This window comes from Falco biarmicus, chromosome 4 (assembly GCF_023638135.1).
Source record: "Falco biarmicus isolate bFalBia1 chromosome 4, bFalBia1.pri, whole genome shotgun sequence".
NCBI lineage: Eukaryota > Metazoa > Chordata > Aves > Falconiformes > Falconidae > Falco > Falco biarmicus.
The window spans coordinates 82,476,108-82,498,619 of NC_079291.1; the positions used below are offsets into that span (position 1 = coordinate 82,476,108).

The 22,512-nt window shown below is 40.9% G+C and overlaps 1 protein-coding gene across 1 annotated transcript in view; it reads right to left on the reverse strand.

Annotated features, from left to right (window-relative positions):
* Positions 1 to 22,512, reverse strand: part of MAD1L1 (mitotic arrest deficient 1 like 1) — a 380,568-nt gene that overhangs the window by 243,430 nt on the left and 114,626 nt on the right. Inside the window, exon 11 of the mRNA XM_056336428.1 lies at positions 21,342 to 21,486. Within this exon, the coding sequence (XP_056192403.1) occupies positions 21,342 to 21,486 (145 nt within the window). The remainder of the gene's footprint in view (positions 1 to 21,341; positions 21,487 to 22,512) is intronic.

Consider the following 22,512-nt stretch of genomic DNA (forward strand, 5'->3'; position numbering starts at 1 on the left):
ACTGATGAAAAATTAAACTTCGCTTTAAAAAAAAAATTAAAGCTCCACTAGTCATGACTGAAGTCTGAGCGTTTGTATGAGCTTAAGACCTTGGGAAGGTGGTAAGAATGAAAGCTTATAAACACAAAAAAAGGTTTGCTGTTGATGTTACACTGTCAGGTTTGAAAGTTTCCCATCTTCTTAAATCAGTAGCAGATCGCAGTGCAGCTGCACGTCCTTCTGACATTGTTTCACAGCATTCATCCACTCTGACAGTCCACAGGCTGCAGCAGGTGGAGAATGTGAAAGACACAAAAAGGAAAAATGTAGGTATTTAACAGAAGATACCTAATAAGGGATGTGTCTCTAAAGGCTGAGTTTACTTCTTTTTGAGAAACAACTTCTTTTAAGATTTCTAAGAGTGGTTACTGCAAATAATTCAAAAATCTCAGCCAAAGGCCAGAATTTTCCCCCTACTCTTCTCCTCATTGCAGCCAACCAGAAAATTACCTTGATTTTTTCAAGCACCATCCATCCCAATCAACTACAGCAGAGCTGATGTCCTAATCTCTGTTTGGAGAGCGCTTCTATACTGTGTGACCTTACAAATTTGGGGGTGACTAGACCTGCCCCCAAGGGGCTAGCTATCATTGCTCCCTTGTAGTAGTAGCTCCAAACTGAATTATTTAGTGAGACAGAGTGTACTGCGTGATGTGGCTCCAATATAGTCTCAAAACAGAACAACCGTTTTGAATGAATAGAGACCGTTTGTTAGGCAGGAAAAGGCCTGGATCTCTTTCAACAATAATATTACACCGAAAAAAAAATCCCTTTGAGCATGTGGCAAGATACCACTGAAGAATTCCATGTGACATCCCAAACAAAAACCTCTCCCTCATACAAAGTACAACATAGATAAAAGGGGAAAAAGTGCATATGTTATCTATAGAGACACACATACTTATATCACTGTTAGGAAAAGCCTAAGAGTAGTTCTCTGCTTTTGTTAGATGTTTTCATATTTGCCCAAAACCAGTACTGCACAGACAAAAATAAGGCGTCTTACCACTCGTACAAGAGAGATGAGCTTTACAAATTAAAATCCTATTTCTTTTTTTTTAAGAATCTGTTCCCATTTCCATGTGAGAGCTCCTGAAAGCAGTGTCGTGTTGCCCCTGTCAGGGACAGGCAGCCCAGGCAGGGACCGTACCATTTACCTGCTCTACATGTGGCTCCTCACCTTCTGACTACCACAGGTACATCTCCCACCTTCAATAAATTGAGTGCCCAGCAACTTTTCTGCTGGCAACCATTCCACATTCCCCTAACCACACCTAGCAATAGGATTTAGCCAGCAGAGATACTGAAATAATATTGGTTTCCTCTGCTATAAGGAACCAAGTACAACATGTTACACCAAATCATTCAGATGCCCACAGGCCCAGGTAACAAGCCTTTAGCAGCATCTAGACACCAGGGACAATGTTGTCCCTGGTGTAGTTCAGACGATGTTAGCAAAACCACAACAGGGAGAAATTCAGCCTTAGGCTTATTCCACAGCAGCATTTCATCTTGGCCAGCCCCAGCAGGTTCACTAAGGAGAAAATCTGGAATACCAAGTACAAGAAAAAGCTTCAAACACCAAAATCCCAGGGCATCTCTCACCTGACATCCCTTCCACAGCATCTGTTTAGAAAGCTGTGCCACGAAGTCATAAGCATGCAGGGGATCACTCGTGGCTCTTCAGTGCCAGCCCCAACCAAGTCTCCTAAAGGTATTTCCCTCTCCCTCATCTTTAACTCTCCCACAAAATGTCACATTGATTTTCAAGGCCAAAGAACAGCCATCTGACATCTTAAAAGACAGACCATCATGTTTTCCCCTAGGAAAACCACAAAAAACTAAAGTGAAGAAAAAGACTAATGCCAAATAGGTGCTTCATCAAGGTCACATGAAACACAGGGACTCTGGCCTCACCAGCAGCCCATGGTAAGAGCATGTCTTGTTTTGCTAAGCTAGTCACTTCGTATTTCATTTGCACATTGAGGAACAAAAAGCTGCAGGAAACAAATATGTCTTTGACTGCCCTTGGCCCTCAAAAGCTTAATTACCTTCAGTATCCTCAAACTATCTGGACTGCCTTCAGCAGCTGAAAAAACTCTTTACCTATGCTCAACAATACAGATGTTTTTGATAGTTTTGTTTTAAAATGCAGACAGCAAGGCTTTTCATTTTCCTAAAGCATTAAACTCCCTCTTGAAATGTAACCCAGGATCAATTTTATTTCATCTGTTATGTAGCAGTTTTAATAAAGTGATAAAATGGAAGATATTAAAAAACTACATGAGAAAATAATCCTCTGAAATAACGTGAAAATGGAACAGGCAAATAATAATACAACTGGAGCAGAAAACTATTACATCCACTCTCAGGTTGCTTACACGTCGAGCACCTACTCTGCTTAATCTTTCCAAGAGAAGGAAACAGCAGGTGCCACTCCCCACCACAATCTCTGCTCCCAGGTTTGTACTCCTAGTAAAACTACTCACTACTTCTGCAGAACAGAAGTTTTCTCTTTAGAACCAGGCAGACAAAAAAAAAACCCCACAACTTAAATCTGTCTATTTATAAAACTGCTTATGTAAAGATACTATAGTGAATGAAGTGCCACATTATGCAGTGCAAGATGTAATAGAGTGAATTATATTCAGTAAGATCACACACTACTGAAAATATGCAAAAAGCACTGCTGCTGACTTTCAGTTGTCAAGCTACACACACATATATATTGCTCATCTCATTATTTTCTACTGTTTCCATGTGTGATAACATGCCTAATGCTGACACTTGTCCTATTCTCCCTGGAAGACCCTACATTAGCATGTAAATAGCTGGCAGATAGGAGGAAATGAAAGCAAGGAAGAGCTCTTTAATTAACTTTAATCCTCTGAAAATCCATACAGCAATCTGTTCTGACAGTTTTCTACATGGGATCTTCTTAGGAGGTCCCTAAGTGCTGCCTGCGGATCACTGCCAGGCTAGAACGAGGAGAAAGAATGAACAAACCCATTTTGGAGACAATATTTAGACATTTTCTTGCTATTAAATGACGACTGGTGACTGCCATCTGGCATTATCAGAGCTGTCATTAGTCCGACGCTGGATGGGAAACAAAGAAATGCCATAAGCAAGAGGCTAGCACACTTCACACCCATCTGACAGCCAGTCCCCCGTGCTGGGGTACGGGTGCCAGAGCTCTCACACACATTCAGATACACGTACACACATCAGGCACTCTCCTCTGCTTTCCAATACTATACATGCTATATGCCTACGCCCTCTGGCCCACATTTTCTCAGCCTGTAGTGAACACAAAATCCTCAAGGTTGAAGAGCAAAGCAATTTCATTGATAGAAAACGTGATGAAACAGCTCTGTAGTAGTACGCAGTCCTTCAAATCTTGAACAGCAAAAAGGCTGGCAGACTATAAAGGAGTGAACTGAAATCATTCCTCAATGACTTACATTTTCCAAATGTGACAAATGTTATTCATAATCCTCTATTACAGGAAATATCAAACAAATTCTGGTGAGGGGAAAAAAAAATAAATCTATCAATAAATGGAAGGAGATGCAGTGCCACAGTCTTTGGCAACACAAGACTGTCAAATAACTCTTACTTAGCGGGTTAGATTTAGCTCTGGAAGTGGTATCCTGCTGGTTGATGGGAGCCAGTACAAATCTCACAGAAAGGTCACTGGTTCCAGCCGTGCCTTGGAGTGACCACTTTGAGGCCACTTATGGCTCAGAGAGCTGACCTGTAAAATTCCTCAAAAAGCTGAACAAAAATTGAGTCCCCTGTAGGGTGACTGGGCACAGCTTAAGAGCACACACCAGCCAGAAATGCAAGGAGTCAGCTCTCAGTCCCCTGGGTTTCTTTGAAGCTGAAGGAGGGAACAGCAGAACTCCTGAGCATCCAACAGGTACATCAGGGAAAGCCTGGCTACAGCACAAAGCCACCTGCATAAAGAGCCTGCAGAGCAGGGGGGATGCGGAAGGGAATGACATGAGCAGCCTGCTCCCTTGCTAAGACTTCGAGATAAACAGGCAGTGACGCCATGATAAGAACCCTGAAAAATCTGCCTGATAAGGTGACATAAAAGGCAAGTAAGGCTGAAAAAAAAGAGGACAAGGCTTCTTTAAGGCAAATCTCCAGCTTTTACAATGCAGGAATAGGACTGCTAAACCCAGGTCAGAGACCAAAGATCTGCCGAGGGGATCAAAGGTATAAATCTCTACCCGCCACACATTGCTTCCCCCACAAAGAGCTGTTTTAACAAACATAAAATAATACAAAAGATAAATCAAACCGTACCTTGCCATGTCTGCTTTTACCAAAGGATTAAAAAAATAAAAACACAGGAATAAGAAGAAGGTGCCTAGATCACAGACAAGCAAAGAAAAAATTGTTATATAGCATCAGCCTGTAACTATCTACAGACCTGCTTCCCCAAGCCCATGAATTTCTCTGAGAACTGAGTTCTCCTATTCTATATTTTCATGCTCTCCTGCCAGCTGAACCACACTATATACAGTACAGAGAGTATAAAGACCATATGTCATCACAATCTCCACTCAATTTTATTAATGCTGTAATATCAAAAGCAGACATTTCCCTTTATTCATCATACCAGATTCCAGTGCTAGAAGATACAGAAAATATCCAGCATCGCAACTTCAAAAACTTGGTGACTGATAATGCTCAGAAGAATGCACACTTTTATGAATATGTAAGCGTGAATTTCAATAAAATGACCTTTAACACAACAGATTCCAGCCAAAGTAAGAAGGAAATCTCTACTGACACATAAATTACTAAAGATGAAGGTGTTTCTTCTAAGATTTACCTTACACAGAATCGTCCATATACATACTGATCACTAATCCTCTTTAAACTATGCACCAGTTCCCACAGCTTCGAGAAGTCATGTTCTAATCTGATCTACATTTTCCTGTAGAGAGAAAACACCATAAAAAATGCACTTAACAGCTATGAAGACAAATAAAAGATGAAATTGGAATAAGTTCATAAAAACATTATAATCACATCCACAATTAGGCAGCAGATTGCACTTTGGCCATCTGGTAAGAATACCTGACACTGATAATATCTGAACTACGGCCTCTCGGCTCATCTGCCATCTGATTGCTTCATTTTAAAAATGTACGCAGTCACCAAGCAGCCAGTTTCTTTAAAAAATACAATGAAATAAAATAAAATTTTTAGAAGGGGAAGAAAGGGAAAAAAATCCATGAAGTAACACCCCAGGTAAGGGCTAACAGTTCTGAAATCTCAATCTGATCACAGAGAACAAGACTGCTTAAGCTCTACAAGCCGCCCACAGGTACACATTTCAGCAGACTGATTCATCTTCAAGACAGACAGCAGTGACAGCACCTGTGATCCAGTTATACTTTTCTTTGCTTGGGAATACAGTGATTTGTTTACTCATTGCAAGAGTCTTAAATCTCACAGGACATTCAGACACTCATACAGGGAGAAGACAACGAACATTTCAGAAATTGCTATATGCAATATATGAACTTGCAGGAGTACCTCCAATCTTTATCAAAATTTCAAAGAAAATAAACCTACTGATTTCCATAGTTGTGTTTGGGTTGTTGTGGGGTTTTTTTACATTACCAGTTTCATAAAGAAAATAAAGACAAACATCAAAACACTGAAAGTCGTGATGCTTGCATAAAGTGAGGAAAGGTCATGTAAATGTAAAACACAATGAAGAATAGCAAGTCAGTAAAAGGCACAGCAATGATAATCATATTTTAAAGGTAGACCAATTTCCACACAATGAAAACTTAAAACCCTAAAACAAACTGAGATGGACAGCTGTGTATACAGGGCAATTCTTCGTTTCTATTGGAAATTAGAAGCACGAGTGGCTGTAGCTGCACTGTGACTCTGACCCAGCAAAGATACAGGGTCTGAAAAGAATTAGCACAGGTCCTCACTAGAGAACTGTGCTGTTTTAATGGAGAACTGTAATGGAGGCAACGAAATGCTTCAAGATATTAAACCGCACTAAGCAGAAGATATAATAATAATCTCAAAGCTAAATATTCACCCAAAGCAAAAATAACAAAGGTGGTAACAGACAAAAGGAATACAATGATTTAACATTAAAAATGGCTATTGTATTGGAGATACTAGACAGCAGACATCCTCCTATATGTTTTCAAAGAGGAGATAAGGTTGTTCTGGGAAATCAGTCATTGGCAAGGAAGTTTCACCTGAACATTAAGAAAATTAGTTGAGGTTCAGAATTACAAAGCACCTTTTTCAGCTGAGTGTTACAAGATAAAACAGAAATAGATAAGCATAAGCTTTTTTTTAAAGTACTTTGAACTGAACTAGTTAACAATTCTTTGAGAGAACTCACAGGAGAGCGGAACTAGTGAATGCAGAGTTTCGAAAGTCTGTGTAAATGACTGAGTATCCTTCAATTTTAATCATTATGTGAGAGTCCAATACCTGTTGGTAAAAGCTGGCTAATGGAGGAGCACACTATTCTTCCTTGCCATGGAAAGCAATTAGCAGCAGGCTGTGCTAGGGATTAGAGCCAGAAGTTTCATTCAGTGTATTTATTAGTGTAGAAAAACAGGGGCAAATAGCAAGATGTGTACTGACAACATAAAATATTAATGTTAGCAAAGTCTAGACACAAGGGTGAGGCATTATGGAGAAACTAAAAAAAAAAAATTAATAATGAGGGAAGAGCAAAGGCTGATAAGCAGACTGAGCACACACAAATGCAAGTTAATGCAAAGTGGAAGGAAAAAACCATTAGATTTCACACAGGGTGCACACAAGCAGCTTTTAAACCATAATCTCCTAGATATTTGATCTGGAGACCCTTTGGAGCTATGACATCCCTATGGACATGCCGGCCAGACATGGCCTGCAGATAGAAGGGAAGGGAATCCAGCCTGTGCCTATAAACCAGGCTACAACCTCCACAAACAAAACCACTTCAGCAACACTGCTCCAGGAGAAAAGTCAGATCCTTGTACTAATACAGGTTCACCAAAATGAGACTAGATGCTAGATGATACGACAAGAGTTGGCAGATGTAGAAAATCAGTGAAATGCTAGGGCTAACACAATGGAGCAGGCAGCATCAAGGAATACATACACCCATGCTACAGCAAAGGGCTTGCTATCTGAACGAAGGTCATTGTCACTTAGGTAAGGCACAGAAAACTGCAGTCTGCATTGTGGGACTCCATAACAAACAAATATCCTCAGTAAGAGATGCAATAAAGATTTAACAGCTCATCCACAGAACTCCTGTTTGACTTGGGCTCAGGTCTTCAGCTCTTTCATCCGAGTGTCTCTGTTCCCCATTCTCTTTTATAACCAAGATAATGATGCTTCTTTATCTCACAGGAATGACAGAAGGAAAAATGCAACCCTAAACATTGAGTACTGCTAAAATATGAGTGGCAGTGTCATTCAGGTTCCCAAAATAGACAGTGTTTAACCTTCATTAGCTGTTAACAGCTCTTGCAAGTCTACGAAGCACTGATACTCAGATATTTATAACACATTTAACTCCAGACCAAGTCCCAAGACAAAAAAGAGAAAGGACAGCCAATGTAACAAGAAGATTCCTCCCCCTTTCACCAAGTTTCTTATCACAACTTCTTGGAGGAAAAATTTGCAAAGAAAAAGAACCCATTGGTCTGGATGAATAAACCTTGTAAGTCCCAAAGCTCTCCCCGGGGAAAGCAGCAATCTTGCTTGTTACACCTTAACAATGCAGCAAAAAGAAGATAAACATTTTTCTTAAGTTGTATTTGCATGAAGAATGTGAACCCTCTAATTTACATTTAATATTATTAGCCTTCCTTTTAGCATGTTAAAAGTTAAGTACAAATCAAAACTTTTGATGCAGATCGTTGGGCATCCATTCATTTGCATGCAGGCACAACCACAATCCATGCGCAGAACCACAGCAGAGGAGGAACAGCTTGCAGGATCTGTCAGCTGAAGAGAATCCAAAATACAGTGAATTCTGCATATAGCAAGCGAAGTATGACCCCATGCTGACTGGGCTGGGGTCAGCAAAAAGTCCTTTATCATCTGGTATTGCTAATTCAACTAGAAATACGTACTTTGATGTTTTGGGTACAGTTAAGATCCAATTCATTCAGTGGAGCAGTTTGGCATTAAAACTTAGCCTGTGCAACTGCTGGCTGATGAGAGGCAGCACCACATCCTTGCTCCCTCTCCTTGAAGGAAAACTAGTAAGACAAACTAGAGACAGACATCTCTCCAGAAGGAGTAATGAGTAGCTAAACACTGGCAAAGAAAAACCCAAACTCACCCTAGCTAGGTGAAGTGTAAAAAGACCTCCTCAGAAAGTCAGGGTATTTTCAGCAGGAGACAGATTCACAGTGAACTTTAGCTTGTCCCTTAGAGGGATCAAATTGTTCCCAATGTTAGGGAGAGAACTCCAACAGAGATCGTGACTCAAGACACAAAGATATGCCAACAGCTGCAGCAGAAGGACCTTCAGAACCTCTGAACTCACTAATCCACGTCCAGGCAGGGAAGAAAGTGAGGCAGGGAAGGTATGCACACTTAATTGCTTCTGTCTTTATTTCTGTTTACTCCTGTTATCTAAAGGAAACATCAGATTTAGAACATATGTTTCAAATCCTTCAGTTTGCATATGCCTCTAGAGAGTTAAACTATAAACCTGGCTCTTATTTACAGCTGTTCAGCATCCTATCCAGGATATTTTCAAGGGATTCAGCAGATTTCTTTTCTCTTTTATACAAGTAAAAAGCCAATATTGGAACGCAAGGGCTACAAACATAGCCTCAGGTTAGCACCACACATGAAAAATTAATGTGCACAGATATTACATAAGAAACATGTTGGCTAGCATAAAAGGAGGGGGCGGGTTAAATAGCTTTCTCAGGTTTTTTAATCATTTCTTTGGTAGAAAAGATTTAATTTAAAGCCTTTAAAGTGTGACGAACAACTCACTGAGCTGCCCATGAACTGTACCTCTGCGACAGTTACACCACAGGGACAAGCAGAATCAGACACTCAACATCTCTTGTAGCTCATACAAAGATGAAACGGCCACTAAACAAAGCGGTACTTTCCTGCTCGGGAGCAGAGAGGATTATTCAGAAGCATAGGAAAGCAGGCACCTCTCTCGCAGGAGGCAGTCACCAGGGCTGTTCAGCAGATGGGACACCGAGGCAGAGCAGGAGGAATGTGCAGCCACTGCTGTTACCTGGTGTTCAGGGAGGACAAGTAATGGCTCTGAGAAAACGAAAAGATTTGTGGCTTTAAACTGGGAGGGAAAGCGGAAAAGCAAACAGATGAGTTGCTTGGTATTTTGCTAGAAGCAAACAGAAGAGCTGAGATTTTTAAGGGACTGGCAAGGTGAACTGGGGGTAGGAAAGAAACTGCTTCCAGGGAGACCACCCCCAACACCGTGGTGGCAGAGGTGACCCCCAGCCCCTGCATAGGGGCTCTGGTCCATGCAGGCTGGGCCCCTGCAGCCTTGTGTGCGGAATGAGTAAGAAGGAAAAAGGATGATGGTCAGGGTTACAGTGGGTTAAAATGGGCGGTGGGAGAGATGTCACTGGCATAAGTATTGCCACTTGTTCATGTTCACTTCATGCAAAAGGTCAAAAATCCTCTCCAACAGTGGATTTTATTTTTAAAAAACAACCTAGAGTGGTTCACAGCATTTTTTCCCCCAGCACCACACTCTCACATATGCTATCTTAATAAACATCTTCACGTTGGAGAGGGATAAAAGGCATTTTGTTTTGATTTCATTATATTTCCTGAAATTGCTTTTTTCTTTCAGCATTTTTTTCTTGCCATTCAGTCGTGGTGGCCCTCACAGAGGGATAATGCAATAACACTTTTGACAAGGTCAGCTTTCCAGTAAGTTTGCAAATGGCATTTCCCAATGACAAAACAAGCACAGCTTTTCTTCTTTTGTAATTAATATAACAGAAATGTCAACCTGGAAAGTTGGTCTCCAAAGGTAATATGTTATCAAGAGAAAATTAATTTTTGAAGTCAGAAAGTGTTTCCTTATCTGTAAAACTGAAAATACTATTTACATAGTAGAACTACTGTTACAAGCACAAAACATAAAATTTCTGTAGCTTATGTACATGTCTGAAAAAAGAGCAACTGGGGAGAACAACAGTTAAATTGCTTAAATTGCTAATTCAGACACTATATCATTTTGAGAATTGCACATGCATTTTGTAAATTCACTTTGCACATGCCCTGTAGAAGCACACAGCATAAAGCTGTGTGCACATACTAAAAGAAATTTTACTTCACATCCACGCTTATCTTTAATTTAACCACGTGTTTTATGCACAGAATTAGTCTTTCCAGCTGCTCTCCCATTCACATAAGCAAGTAACATCCAGCTGTTGGTCCGGGACCTACCTGGGACCTACGTGTCTCCCATGTGAGGCAGCTAAGAAATGGGGGACTCTTCCAACTGCTTCTCCCAGTGGAAGGAAGACCCTGCTGCTCAGAGGGAGAAAGGGAATAAGAGAATCTCCTCTCCCTGAAAGGAGAATGAGTTCTTGGCACTGTCCCACTGAGCTGGAGCCCGCAGGGCTTCGGGCACACCCCGTGTACCTCAATCTAAACCTACATGCTATACAGTCAGGTAGGTGAAAGCTCTGCCTAGAACCTGCTGCTTGTACTCTGAATGTCCTTCAAATACACAGAAGGACAGTGAGCCCCGAGTCCTGTCATCCAATTCTTTCTATGTTTAGTTTTTACAGCTCCTACAGGCACTTAGGACAAGCCTACGGGAGCTTCAGAGTGCCAACAGGAGAGTGGGGAAAACTGAATGGAGGAAGCTGCACTCACATCTTGGGTGGAGCGAAGGGGTGGGGGGAAGAGTATTCAGCTGCAGCAAAACAACAGATCTTGCAGTTACAGCATGGGCTGTCACAGAAAACTAGCAGAATGCAAATTTTTCTGTGAAAAATATTTGCCATCAATGTCAAACCCAGCCCTCCAGGTGCCTGCAGCTCCTAGGCATGAGATCAGCACAAACTTTGTCAAACGCTTGCAGAAAAGTGATCCATTTGAAACGCTCCCCCCTTCAATCACTTTCACTTCAACCACTTTGTCCTAATTCCTTACGCACAGTCCTGTGGCACCCAAAATAATGTTGAGTAGCAGACCAAGTAGGGTGTAGCCTCTGCTTCCCTCAGGGCTGCATACGGGAGCAAATACCTGGGATGATAGGGCACTGGCTGGGGTAAGCCTGTTTCACTTCCTATGGACCCACACAGTGGCAAGCAAAGGGACACATTTGCTAGAATCCTTAGACAATTCTTCACTACCCAAGGCAAGTAAGGAGATGTAGACACATCTACAGACAGACACATTTAAACGTTGCTATGGCTTGTGCTTCCCTACACTTACAAAGCAGCCTGGAAGCCCCACAGGTCGTAGGACCTTTCTACATACCACCTCTACAAATTATGAAACTCTCATAAAAATACTTCTCTTCCACATTCTGCCAGGAAGAAAGTTAAACATCATCTAATCTTCTTTTCCTGTCTCATGCTCACTCTTTGTTTACCTATTAATCCCTTTCCAAATTCTTGACTTCAGAAAAGGTAGTGGTATTTCTGGGCAAATCCTGAGGCTCTGGATTCATACAGGCAGGAAATTATGGCTCAGTTCCTCCACTGTCCCAAACTGCTTCCACCTGAACAGGAAAATTTATGGTTAATGGTTCTTCACAGCTCCTCATCTAGATGTTCCACAGAGCACTAAAAAAAAATCAGCAGCTGTCCCATATATTGAGAAACTTGTAATATAATAATCTCAGTACATCAATCAGAACTCATTAACTGAAACTAGACCAATTATTCAAATTTGCTGTAGTTTCTATTAAATAAAGTAGTTGTCGTGATCTGAAATACTACCTAGGCAAATGTGTTCATAAAACAGGGAACAGTTCATTTCTCCTCGATGCAACAAATCATGGGTCAAAGACCATTTCCACAATGGTTTGAAACAAAGCTCATTTGACATCTAATATATTCATCAATTAAAGCAATGCTTGACCTGAGATGTTGTGAACATGCATTGAACAAAACATTCAGTATCACACGATACTGTGCCAGGAGCAATCCAGAACTCCTTAATTCTCCAGACAGTCCTTCAGTTTTATAAAGATTTTGGGTCTTCATTTGAAAGGATGCTCTGAGTAACTGGTGTCTGAGTGGTGCAGCTGTTCTTACCAGAGGCTCACATCACATGTTGAAATAAGCTACTGTGCAATTACTTAATTATCTCTCTCTCCTACCCTTTAAAAAATCCACTGCGATTCAACTTGAAGCAAACCCAGTTAATCCAGTTTTATGGCTGAGAATTTAAACACAGAGAAGTCAGAGATTCAAAGCTGCAGTTCTTGTGGCAATACCACTACTCTAAGAGGCACTGGCATTAATGCCTTCAAACCATAAGTATCTGAGGCACAAAGAAATGCAAAAACCCCTTTTCGTGCAGCTTATCCCAGCGAGTATTTTAGAGCCTGCTGTTCAGAAATCCAAAGCCCCTTCCCCTGTTCTTGGATGCCACCCAAGCTGGTGCCTAACCACCCCACATGGCTACCTCTTGCTGTCTGCCCTTCCCCTGCTTGTGATGCGCAGAAGCGAGGTTTGCTCTGCCCGACTTTCCTTCACAATGACTCCCTCATTCCACCCATTCATCTTCTCGCTTGCTTCTCTGCCATATCCGCTCAACCATCCTTCATAATTCAGGGCTGAGGAGCTAAGGAATAAATGTTACAGCACACGCATCAAGGGAACTATAACTTTGAATTACCTGACCTGGGTGAGTGTAAATTCTCAGCCATAACATTGGATTAACCTAATTTCTTTTTATTGAATATTTTACTTTTGGAAGTCCTACAGCCCTTTCTCTCAGAGAAATATGAGAACTGAAGGTCAAATAAATTCTTTTATGGGTATATTTCTAATTTTAATAATCTAACCTCTTAGCATTGAGCATTAATATCTAGCAGTAGTAGAACAAAGTAGCATCCAGTCAGTATTTTGGGAAAAAAAAGATCACATTTCTATAACCCTTCAAAAATACCTCATAAAATAACTTTCAACTTTGCTGCATATTCTCGATTGTTATAAAATTTTTAAAAACCCTCTAAACACTTAGCTTAAATAGAAATTGTCAGACATAACAGCAGTAAGAATACAGAGGCTGTCCTTGTGCCTCCACCTCAAAAGCATCAGATATAAAGATAGTAATGAACTCTGTATTTTTATCATTACAGAGTTTACCAGCTACATAAAAAGGCAAGAGAATGTATTACACAGAACTGATTCCCAAAAAAATGCTAAGATAATTTTTATGAGCTCTTTCAAGCTTCTAAAAGGGAAAGGGAACCAAGGCACATGAGTCTATTCATCTTCTGCCTCCAGGCTGGTCATTTGAAGCTAACTTCACCATTTCCATGTCAAAAGCCCTCAGGTGACTAGGCTCTGCTCTAACAAAGCTCATCACCTTCATGCCTCTGTGGGACGCATTCCTATACGTACCTATACAGGTACACAAAGTAGAATATCCAAAGTCAGCAAAAAGGCAAATTTATCCATTAGTTATGAAGAATTAGGGCAACATGAGATCAAGAGCAAAAGATCTCACTAGAGAGGATCCAGTGGAAAGCCAGAAGGCAAGGGCAGACAGCGCTCCCCACCATCAGCAGTGCTCACAGCCAGGGAACCAGCTCAGGCCTCTCAGATCCAGAGATCCCTTCAAGAGATGCAGACTGACAAGTCAGCAACCAAGGGAACTCTTAGGCTTTGGAAAGTCATTTTGGAGCAGGCTAAAGTAGTGAGAACACAACTCCGCTACTTTCTTCACTAAGTAAAAAAAATGAGTAGTAAACCTATGGCCAAATCAAGCAAAGTAAGGAAACTCATGTCAAACAAAGAAAACGAAGCAAAAGAAAAGCAGGTAGTTGTCTTGGAGCCCACGCCAGAAAACATGCATTTCTCCTGTCTTTCAAGAATCTGCAGCTCTCACTTGAGAAACAGTAATATTTTCTGGTTTAGTTTAAAGATACTTCCTCCTTCCAAAGGGTCTCTGTGCACTGCTTCAGAAGTACTACAGCCAGCCTCTTCTCTAAACACGTCCATTTCAGCTCTCCTTAGCCATTCTTTAGACTCTGCAACAGTGTTAGCAAACGATAATAGTAGGCCTCATGGAACAACCTGTTTCAAAGGAAAATGTCTTGTACTCATTTTATTCTGGAAAACAATTTCCATTTGCTTAATATAGTCATGATATTTTACTGAGGTAATTATACTCTTAGCTATCAGTAACAATTAAACCCTTAGACTGAGGTTGCTTAATAAAGGTCTCAAAATAAATAACACATTCCAAACACAATATTTTAAAATGTCAAGCATGCAAATAAGATCTTATAATGAATATAACGAAGCATCAAGTATAAATCAGCACAAAGTCTGTCATTGTACAAATCTCTGCAAAAATTGCCTTTAGACTGTTGTGGGATTCTGATCAGCATGCTACAAAAGGGCAGTGCAGGCACTGCAGATGAAACCATTTCATTAAATGTTATGACTGCTTCATCAGAAAGGCAGGGGGACGTCACCAACACTGCTATGTTTCTACAGTTGCAGAGCTGAGTGACTTGCGTAACGCAGTCAAGACTGTGGTGAAGCTGATAAAATTTGCATTTGTTCTGTTGTATCTTCCGTAGCAACTTCCATGAAAACTCCAGTCAGACCGTTCCATTGCAAGCCAAATAAACCCAGAAGCAGATAAATTAGGGGCTACAGACAAAGGAGAAAAATCACACTCAGACTCCAAGATCTAGAGATATATGACATCAGGTCAATAGGTCCTGGAAAACTGTTACATATGGAAGGTGAGAGCATGGTTTAAAGACCCTTACAATGCAGACAGCAAGATGATTAAAAAAGGTGAAGCAGATCAGTGACAGAAATTTTTTAAAAAACAGTCAGGAAAAGTGTTGTCAGAATAAATATTTGCAGAAATCTCCTTGAGGAGCATCCACTGCAGGCAAAGAGTGGTACAGCAAAATATGTCCAATGCTGCTACGTTTGTGAGGCAGCTGCCCGAGGTCCAGAAGGTGATGGTTAGGTGGAACAGGAATAAAACATAACACAGTAAGTAACTAGAAGAAGTTACTAAAAAAAAAAAATCACAACAAATTTGGGTTATATAGGGGGAAAAAAACCTCCAGTGTTAAAAGAAATCCTCCCAGAACTCTTTCCCTGAAGCACCTCCACCTCACAAGACACAGAGTTGTCAGACACCAACAAAACCAAACACAAAATGTGTTTTTTCATCAGCCCCAACAGCAAATGTCTATAGCAGCTGTCATCAAACCCCCAAACACTACCTTCTCCTCACAAAACTTAGCTCGCTTTACCCAGTAACACAGACACTCCTGTGTGAGCCACAAACACGAAGCCCAACAACGGCTCTGCATCAGACTGAGCTCAGGATCAATGTAACACCAGCTAATGAGGGGGGAGATACTTTTCATAAAAGCATCTACCCCATCTCTGATCTACCTTAGTTAGTCTTCATCCTTTAAAAAAGGTGCCCTACAAGAACAGTCTGGGAATTAAAATTTATGATGTTAGTGGATATTAAAGTTACAATTCAGCAGAAACCTGTTCAAACCCCCTGTACTCCACAGGCAGCAACTACCTCTTTCTCTCTGTCCCACAGCTGTTAATGATCTTCTCTCTTCCCTTGCTATCATACCCCTCCACCCACAACTACCAATCACCTTTTCTCTGAAATGATTTAACTGATTAATATAATTCAGTTGAAATTAAAGGGAACTGTCCTCAATCTAAAAAGTTGTTGAGTCTCTTTCAAACACAGAGTGCCTTAGCTCCTCTCTTCCCAAGCACGCAGGATGATCGAGCAAGTCCTGTCTCACGCAACAAAACCTGCCTTGCTGAATTACAGAAGAGGCAGCAGTAGAATTGCTTTAAAATGTATTTATTTGCAGGCATAAAAACAAGTTAACTTCCATGGGTTTATAAAAACCTATGATGGGGAGCCACGGTGAGATGAGGGAGAGGACTGGCAAGGGCCAGGCTGACAGCAGTTAACAATCACACATAGCATGGCAGCACAGCTGGTGATGCGTAAGTAAATGAGATACATGCAGTCGAAGTGGCTTGAAGGAAGGAAGAAGCATCATATTGTAACAGCCAGGGAGAAGCATTCAAACTACTCGTAACACAAACAAGCAGCTCAGTTCTGCCCCAGAGCTGTCCATACTACCTGGACACTGAGCACAGGGTATGATATCCAAAAGAAGGTCTGTGGCAAGGCATCTGTTTGCCAGAGTGGGTGGTTTTATTGCTACCAAGTGCAATATTTAAAGCTAATTTTTCACATATCCCTGGAAAAATGTTAATTCACCTTCTTTGCTGAACGCCCAGAACTTTAAGATCCTTCCCTGTGCTTTAAAATCATCTGCCTCCCAAGCAAAAAATGTAAGACCCAATATGACAGAGAAACCATCAGCATTATTTTAAATCTTTACTGATTACAAAACAAAGCAGATGGCAAATCAAGTCACGAACTCTGCATCTGCCATGCTTAATGAACAGTTTAATTACCTAGTCCCATTTCTGATGCATCTCTGCCATTCTCAGCTCTGGGAGTCACTTAGATACTTCGCACTGACTCTTGCAAAGATACCTCAAGGAACATGGGGTATGAACAGTCCGCTGGAGTTGGTTAATCAATACTTGTTTAATCTCCAACTTTTATGGTGATGGCCTAAATTATGTCGCAATAGAAACAGATTTCCTATCAGATCACATGATCTGGTTGAAAGCTTAGAAAACAAAAGGGAATTTTTCAGCTTCTTCTCCAGGCAGTGGAGTACCCAAAGGCAGACAAATGCACAGACAGAAAATAAACACAGCAAAACAACAACATCCAGTACAATCAGATAAACTCATCTGCTGCATTATGCCTTACACAAGAGCAAGGGATGCAATCAGGACAGCCTACATTCACAAAGTCTACAATTTGAGAAGCAAACTGGACTCATTTGGAAGAAGTCACAAGAAGTAACCAAAACTGGGCTTCACATTTTGAGTTTTGGTGTATGCAAACAGGCAAGGGATTCCCACGAAGGATCATACACTGGCTGCAAAAAAAGCAGGAAATTTTGTCTCTGGTCAGATTTGCTGCACACGTTACAGGCTGCTCCTACCCACCCTGCAGCTTCATGCAGGTAGATCCAACCAGCTTGGACACAAAAGAAATAACTGTTTTAAGGAGTCACTAAACTGCATGTGTGCAGGAGAAGAGCCTGGCAGGTCTAAACCCTAACAGCAAGCTAAGTAAGGAATACAGGTAAGGGCTGACTGCAACCAGATAAAAATCACACAAGGAGAGGAGGAGGTGACAAGCCTAAAAAGATCCATGCAAGCCAGTTGTTGGCCCTCCACATCAGAAGGCTTTGGGAACCCTCCAGTGTGCCTTTATTGCTTTTCTCCAACCACACTCCTGCTGCACAAAGTCCATTTGTACCTTCTGAAAGCTGCCCTCCCGAAACAAAAAGACCAGAGCTTGCTTTCCATTAAATACTGACTCAATCAGCTGCTTGCACTCAGATAAGGATTTTCAGAAAGGGTTTTACATTTCAGAAGACCTACATGTCATAAAATTTCCCAAGAGATTCAGATTTTAGCCATTTGGTAGCAGAATTGACTGTTTCTAATAAGCCTACTTCATAAACAAAGAGCAGAGGTTGTGTGCAAAGCTCTCAGAAAAAGAGAAATACTCACAAGCTTAAGGACAGCATAAAAGTCAAACACAAAACTGTGTAGGTAAACATGGCATTCAAAGCCAATACAACAGTAAATCAAAAAGGAAAAAGGGCAGAGGTGGACTAGGTCTTTGCCCAGCACTTCAGATTATGTCCCACTACAGCTGTATCGGAATTACCTCAGGTAATATAGCAAAGATTAAAGATTACCCTAAAACTCTGAGCAAGCCAAAGCAAAAAGACAGCACAACAGACAGGAAATCCAGTCAAGTGGATTTCTGTAAGAGTGAGTGAATACAAACCTTCAAACATCAAATTCTTTTGCATCACCTTCAGTGAACAGACTGACGGTCCAGGAGATACCTTCAAGCCGTCAATGTCTGCAAACCTCTAGGGCATACAAATCTAGTCTTATGTTTCACTGAAAAAATGTAGATTAGAAAACTTAAATACTGCCCCGAGATTTACAAGGACATACGGGAGAAAGTAATGAACTAACATGTTCTAAACAGCAGCTTGTCAACAGGAATAACCAGGATGCAGCTCCCGTGCCAGCCCCCTGTCACTGTCAGAGGTGGAATCAGCTGGGCTGGACTACTGCAGTAGTGCACCACAGACAGGACAAGGCTGCTCTTCAAGCCAGGGAAGAGAGATTTGTAGTGACTCACAGAAGAATCCTAGACTGATAACTGTGCCAATTCCAAATGGTAAACCAAGTGGAAAAGCCCACGTAAGGTCAAGAAAGCCCAAAAGAAGCAAATGAGGCAAGGAAGCAAGCCACGGATGGAGAAGTTAAACGCACTGAAATGGAAAGATGAGAGCAACCAAGAAAGACAGAGAATGTAGCGAGGAGAAAATGAACAAGACTGAACAAGTGAGACAAGCAATCTGTGAAAGCCAAAAAGTATCGCTTGAATCTTGAGGAAAAAAAATGCAACAGTCATAAAAGTAAGCTGAGAAGGAATCGGATTGGCCTAGCAAGTATGAGAGTAGGTTTACAACTAAAATATTTGGTACTGCTGTTATCAAATGAAGAACAGCTTATTGTTTTCTATTGATCTTTTAAAACACATTCAAGGCCTGAGACTTCCAGGTTACAATTTGAGCTCAAAGAAAGAATAGCTGTTACTGCATTAAACTTGCACTGTTGAACACGTCTGATGCCTTTCAATCCTTATTTGCACAAGCATACAGGAACAGATTCACTGCCCTACTAGAGGGTCAAATATACACAAATGCAAAAAATCACACTATCAAAAGCAATAGCAATTCAATCTTATATATAATAGTCTCCCCTAAATTAGATTTTCACAGTCCTATTTAACAAGACAAAGATTCAATAGAGAGAGCTCATCTTTTCCATTCTCAAATTACATAGAAGCACACTGTACTACTGATGCCACTAATTAGATGATTAAATACCATTCTAGGTGATATGCTTTCAATGTAAAATAATTATTTTTGACAGGCAATATATTTGCTCAATCTCATTTTAAATCACAATATCATACTTTTTTAATTAAATGAAATTCCTTCTTCTGATTTTGCATAAAAAGAGCAACCAGCAGGAAAACAGTGCTAAGGATAGATTGCCCAAGTACCACAATGCAGGTACTTCTTCACAAAGGACCCCGGGCATTCTGTGGATGGACTAGATGGTCTGTAAAGGTCCCTTCCAACACAAACCACTCTATGATTCCATGAATATAAATTTTCAGAGACAACAGAGTCTTTATTCCTTTAAAAACGGTCAGTTGAGGAATCACTGAACACATGAAAACCTTCCACTGTCAAAACACGTTTATTTGCCATGGGCTGACAAAGGACATTTCCAACTTCTCCTCTACTCGTCTTCTGGGAGAGGACAGCAAACAAATCTTTCCATATAAATTAGGTTATAATTCATTACATGATAAAATACTGTTGACTTTTTGTCCAGTACTTAAAGTAATAATATTTTTGTATTCTATGATAAAACTTATTTCTGCTGAGGACTGGAAATAAGTTAACAAAGGGAATATTTTAGTAAACATCTGAGAAACTTCCTTCAGGGCTGAGCAATGCTAGACAGCTAAGAGGTTGCAAATGAAGGAATTGAATTGGGTTCAGTGTCCACCTGTGTCATATCCAGCCATGCCAGCACCAAACTAGAACACTACAGAGGGCTGTCTGCTGCTGGGGGTATTAGAAACACCAAGGAGAAGAGATGCCTTTTCTGTTGCCATGACAGAAACATGGAAAGTTTGGTCCATCCACCGATTGCCTACCTCAGTGTGAAGCAGAAAGAACTGCTGTCATTTTTCTCTTCTCACTTATATGACTCTCCATGGCATCAGATTCTGCAGCCAGATCTGATAGAATATCCTCTTGTAAAGTGGTTGCTTCATGCTTCGAGAAGCTCTGCTTTCCGCACCATATATCACAGTTTCTTTGGCTCAACAATGACACGGAATTACACAGAATTGCAGAATTGGGTGCAACACAATTAAAATCAATCCAAATGCTTTAGTTGATGCTGAAAATTAAAGCTTAAAGCACAAGCAACACAACACCTCCTTTCCCCCTTGCTCAGTCACTCCCATACCAGCACCTTTCCTCCCCATACATTGATGTGCCTGTCTCCCTCTCACATGCTCTGACTACTTGAGCCTGACCTTACGTACACACATAAGCTTACTTACATGAGCAGCTTTATAACACCAGGGAGACTGCTCAGATGAGTGAAGTTTTCTAAGGAGTATTCTTGAAAAGTGAAGTAACTACCATTCTGACTATAGAGAATTATTATTCCCTCTGGGGGAAGACTGCTCTCAGGATTTAATATAAAGTTTTCAGCGCTCTACAGACTTCAAAATTATTGTATAGATTTCATCACGAGAGCATACCTGATGTAGGATAATGCAGACTTCTTTGATATATCCTATAGAAAGGATCTTAAAACGTATTTTCAATTTACTGGTCTAGTGCCTACCATTACATTCAAACAGACTTTCAGCAGAAGAGGAAGGCAAATCTCTTACTCTCTGTAAATTGTTTTTCCACAGGAACAGTTGACAAGGTGCCGTCATTTCATTCTCTTTAGGAAAGCAGGTGATTCACCCAAAGCCATTATAAATTCCCTTCAGTGGCTCAAAACACTCTAGTGACAACATGATTCAATTCTCTGCCCTCACACAAATGCCAAACCTGAGACAAAGTCATGTATTGCCAATGCAGCATGAGCCCAGACGGGGGGGAACGCTAACAAAGCCTTAGGATGTACTACTGCTTTTATTCTAATACAGTTCTAACGACATTTCACGTCTTATGTAGCACCCAGTACACAAAGACCCCATAGTAACTTTGTAGTACCAGTTATGGAGGTGAACAAAGAAGAAAGCAAGGACTGCACCTACAGGAAAGAAATAAGGGCACAGGCTTTTCCAAGCACTATCTAGAAACTCACCTTGGTGAGCAGCAACACACGTTTCTGCAGCCGTCTGACCAGTGCTTCATGCTGCTCACGTTTCTTCTTCTCATCCAAGAGTTGGCTCTGAATTCGTAGTATTTCCTCCTGTAGCTGCTGCCGGGCCTTCTCTAGTGTTCGGGCACTAAGAAAGATAATACAGACTGGTGAAATCTTGACCACTGCCTCTTAGTCAGAGAGATCAGAAAAAATGGGCAGGGAAGCATCACCACGATACCTGGACATTGGGGCTGGTGTCATTTCATTTTACGGCTGCACCACTGCAAACAGAATAGCTGCAGTCTCATTACCAGCAGTTCTCAGAAAAAGATAGGAGAGAAGAACCACCCCCAGTAACAGCCTTCTTGTTCAGCATGAGGCAATTACTGGAACCCCACATATACAAAGCATTTAAATAATTGCATATCTATTTCAAAATCAACCAATCTGCCCTTCAGAAGATGCCTCATTTTCAACAAACGATTCACAGTCTTGGGTTCTACTGTATCTTTTCACCTTTTTCTAAAAAAGTAGAAGCAAAACTGAGGTTTAATATGATCTGCTTTGACAGATAATACCCAGCAAGTAATTACAGCCACCACCTGGACATTGCTCTTGCCAGCTACCTATATTGGAAGAGAAATGTCTTCTGAGGCCAGGTGATTAGCACTTCTTTTGCAATGTGGACATGATTCTCAATTCAGCCAGAATAGCCTGGTCCCTCTTCTCAGCTCTCTGCAGCATGACACGGTAATGCACAATTATTATCCATGTATTCCTGGAGATATTCTTCATGCATGCCCTTCAGACACTCAGTGTGCTGCTGGGACACTAATGGGTAGCTGTTCCAAGGCACACATAGAGCAGCTCATCACAGATCAAGTATGCTGGCAAAGTACTTGATCAATAACAAAGTAAGAATGAAATTATTCTTGTGATTATTGAGAGTCGGCTCATAATTTAAGCATGTCAAGTTTATCCAAGACTTCACTAACTTTAGGTATTTAAAGAGTGGGCAGGACATGAAAAAAGGTACTGCACACAAGTCATAAAGCCTCAAGCAAGCTAGAAAGACCGAAACAAACATCTCTAGTTTACTCAGGAACTGATAATCTTTGTTTCTCTGATGACAAAAACAGCATCGAAAAATTTATAAATGCTTCAGAAGGGT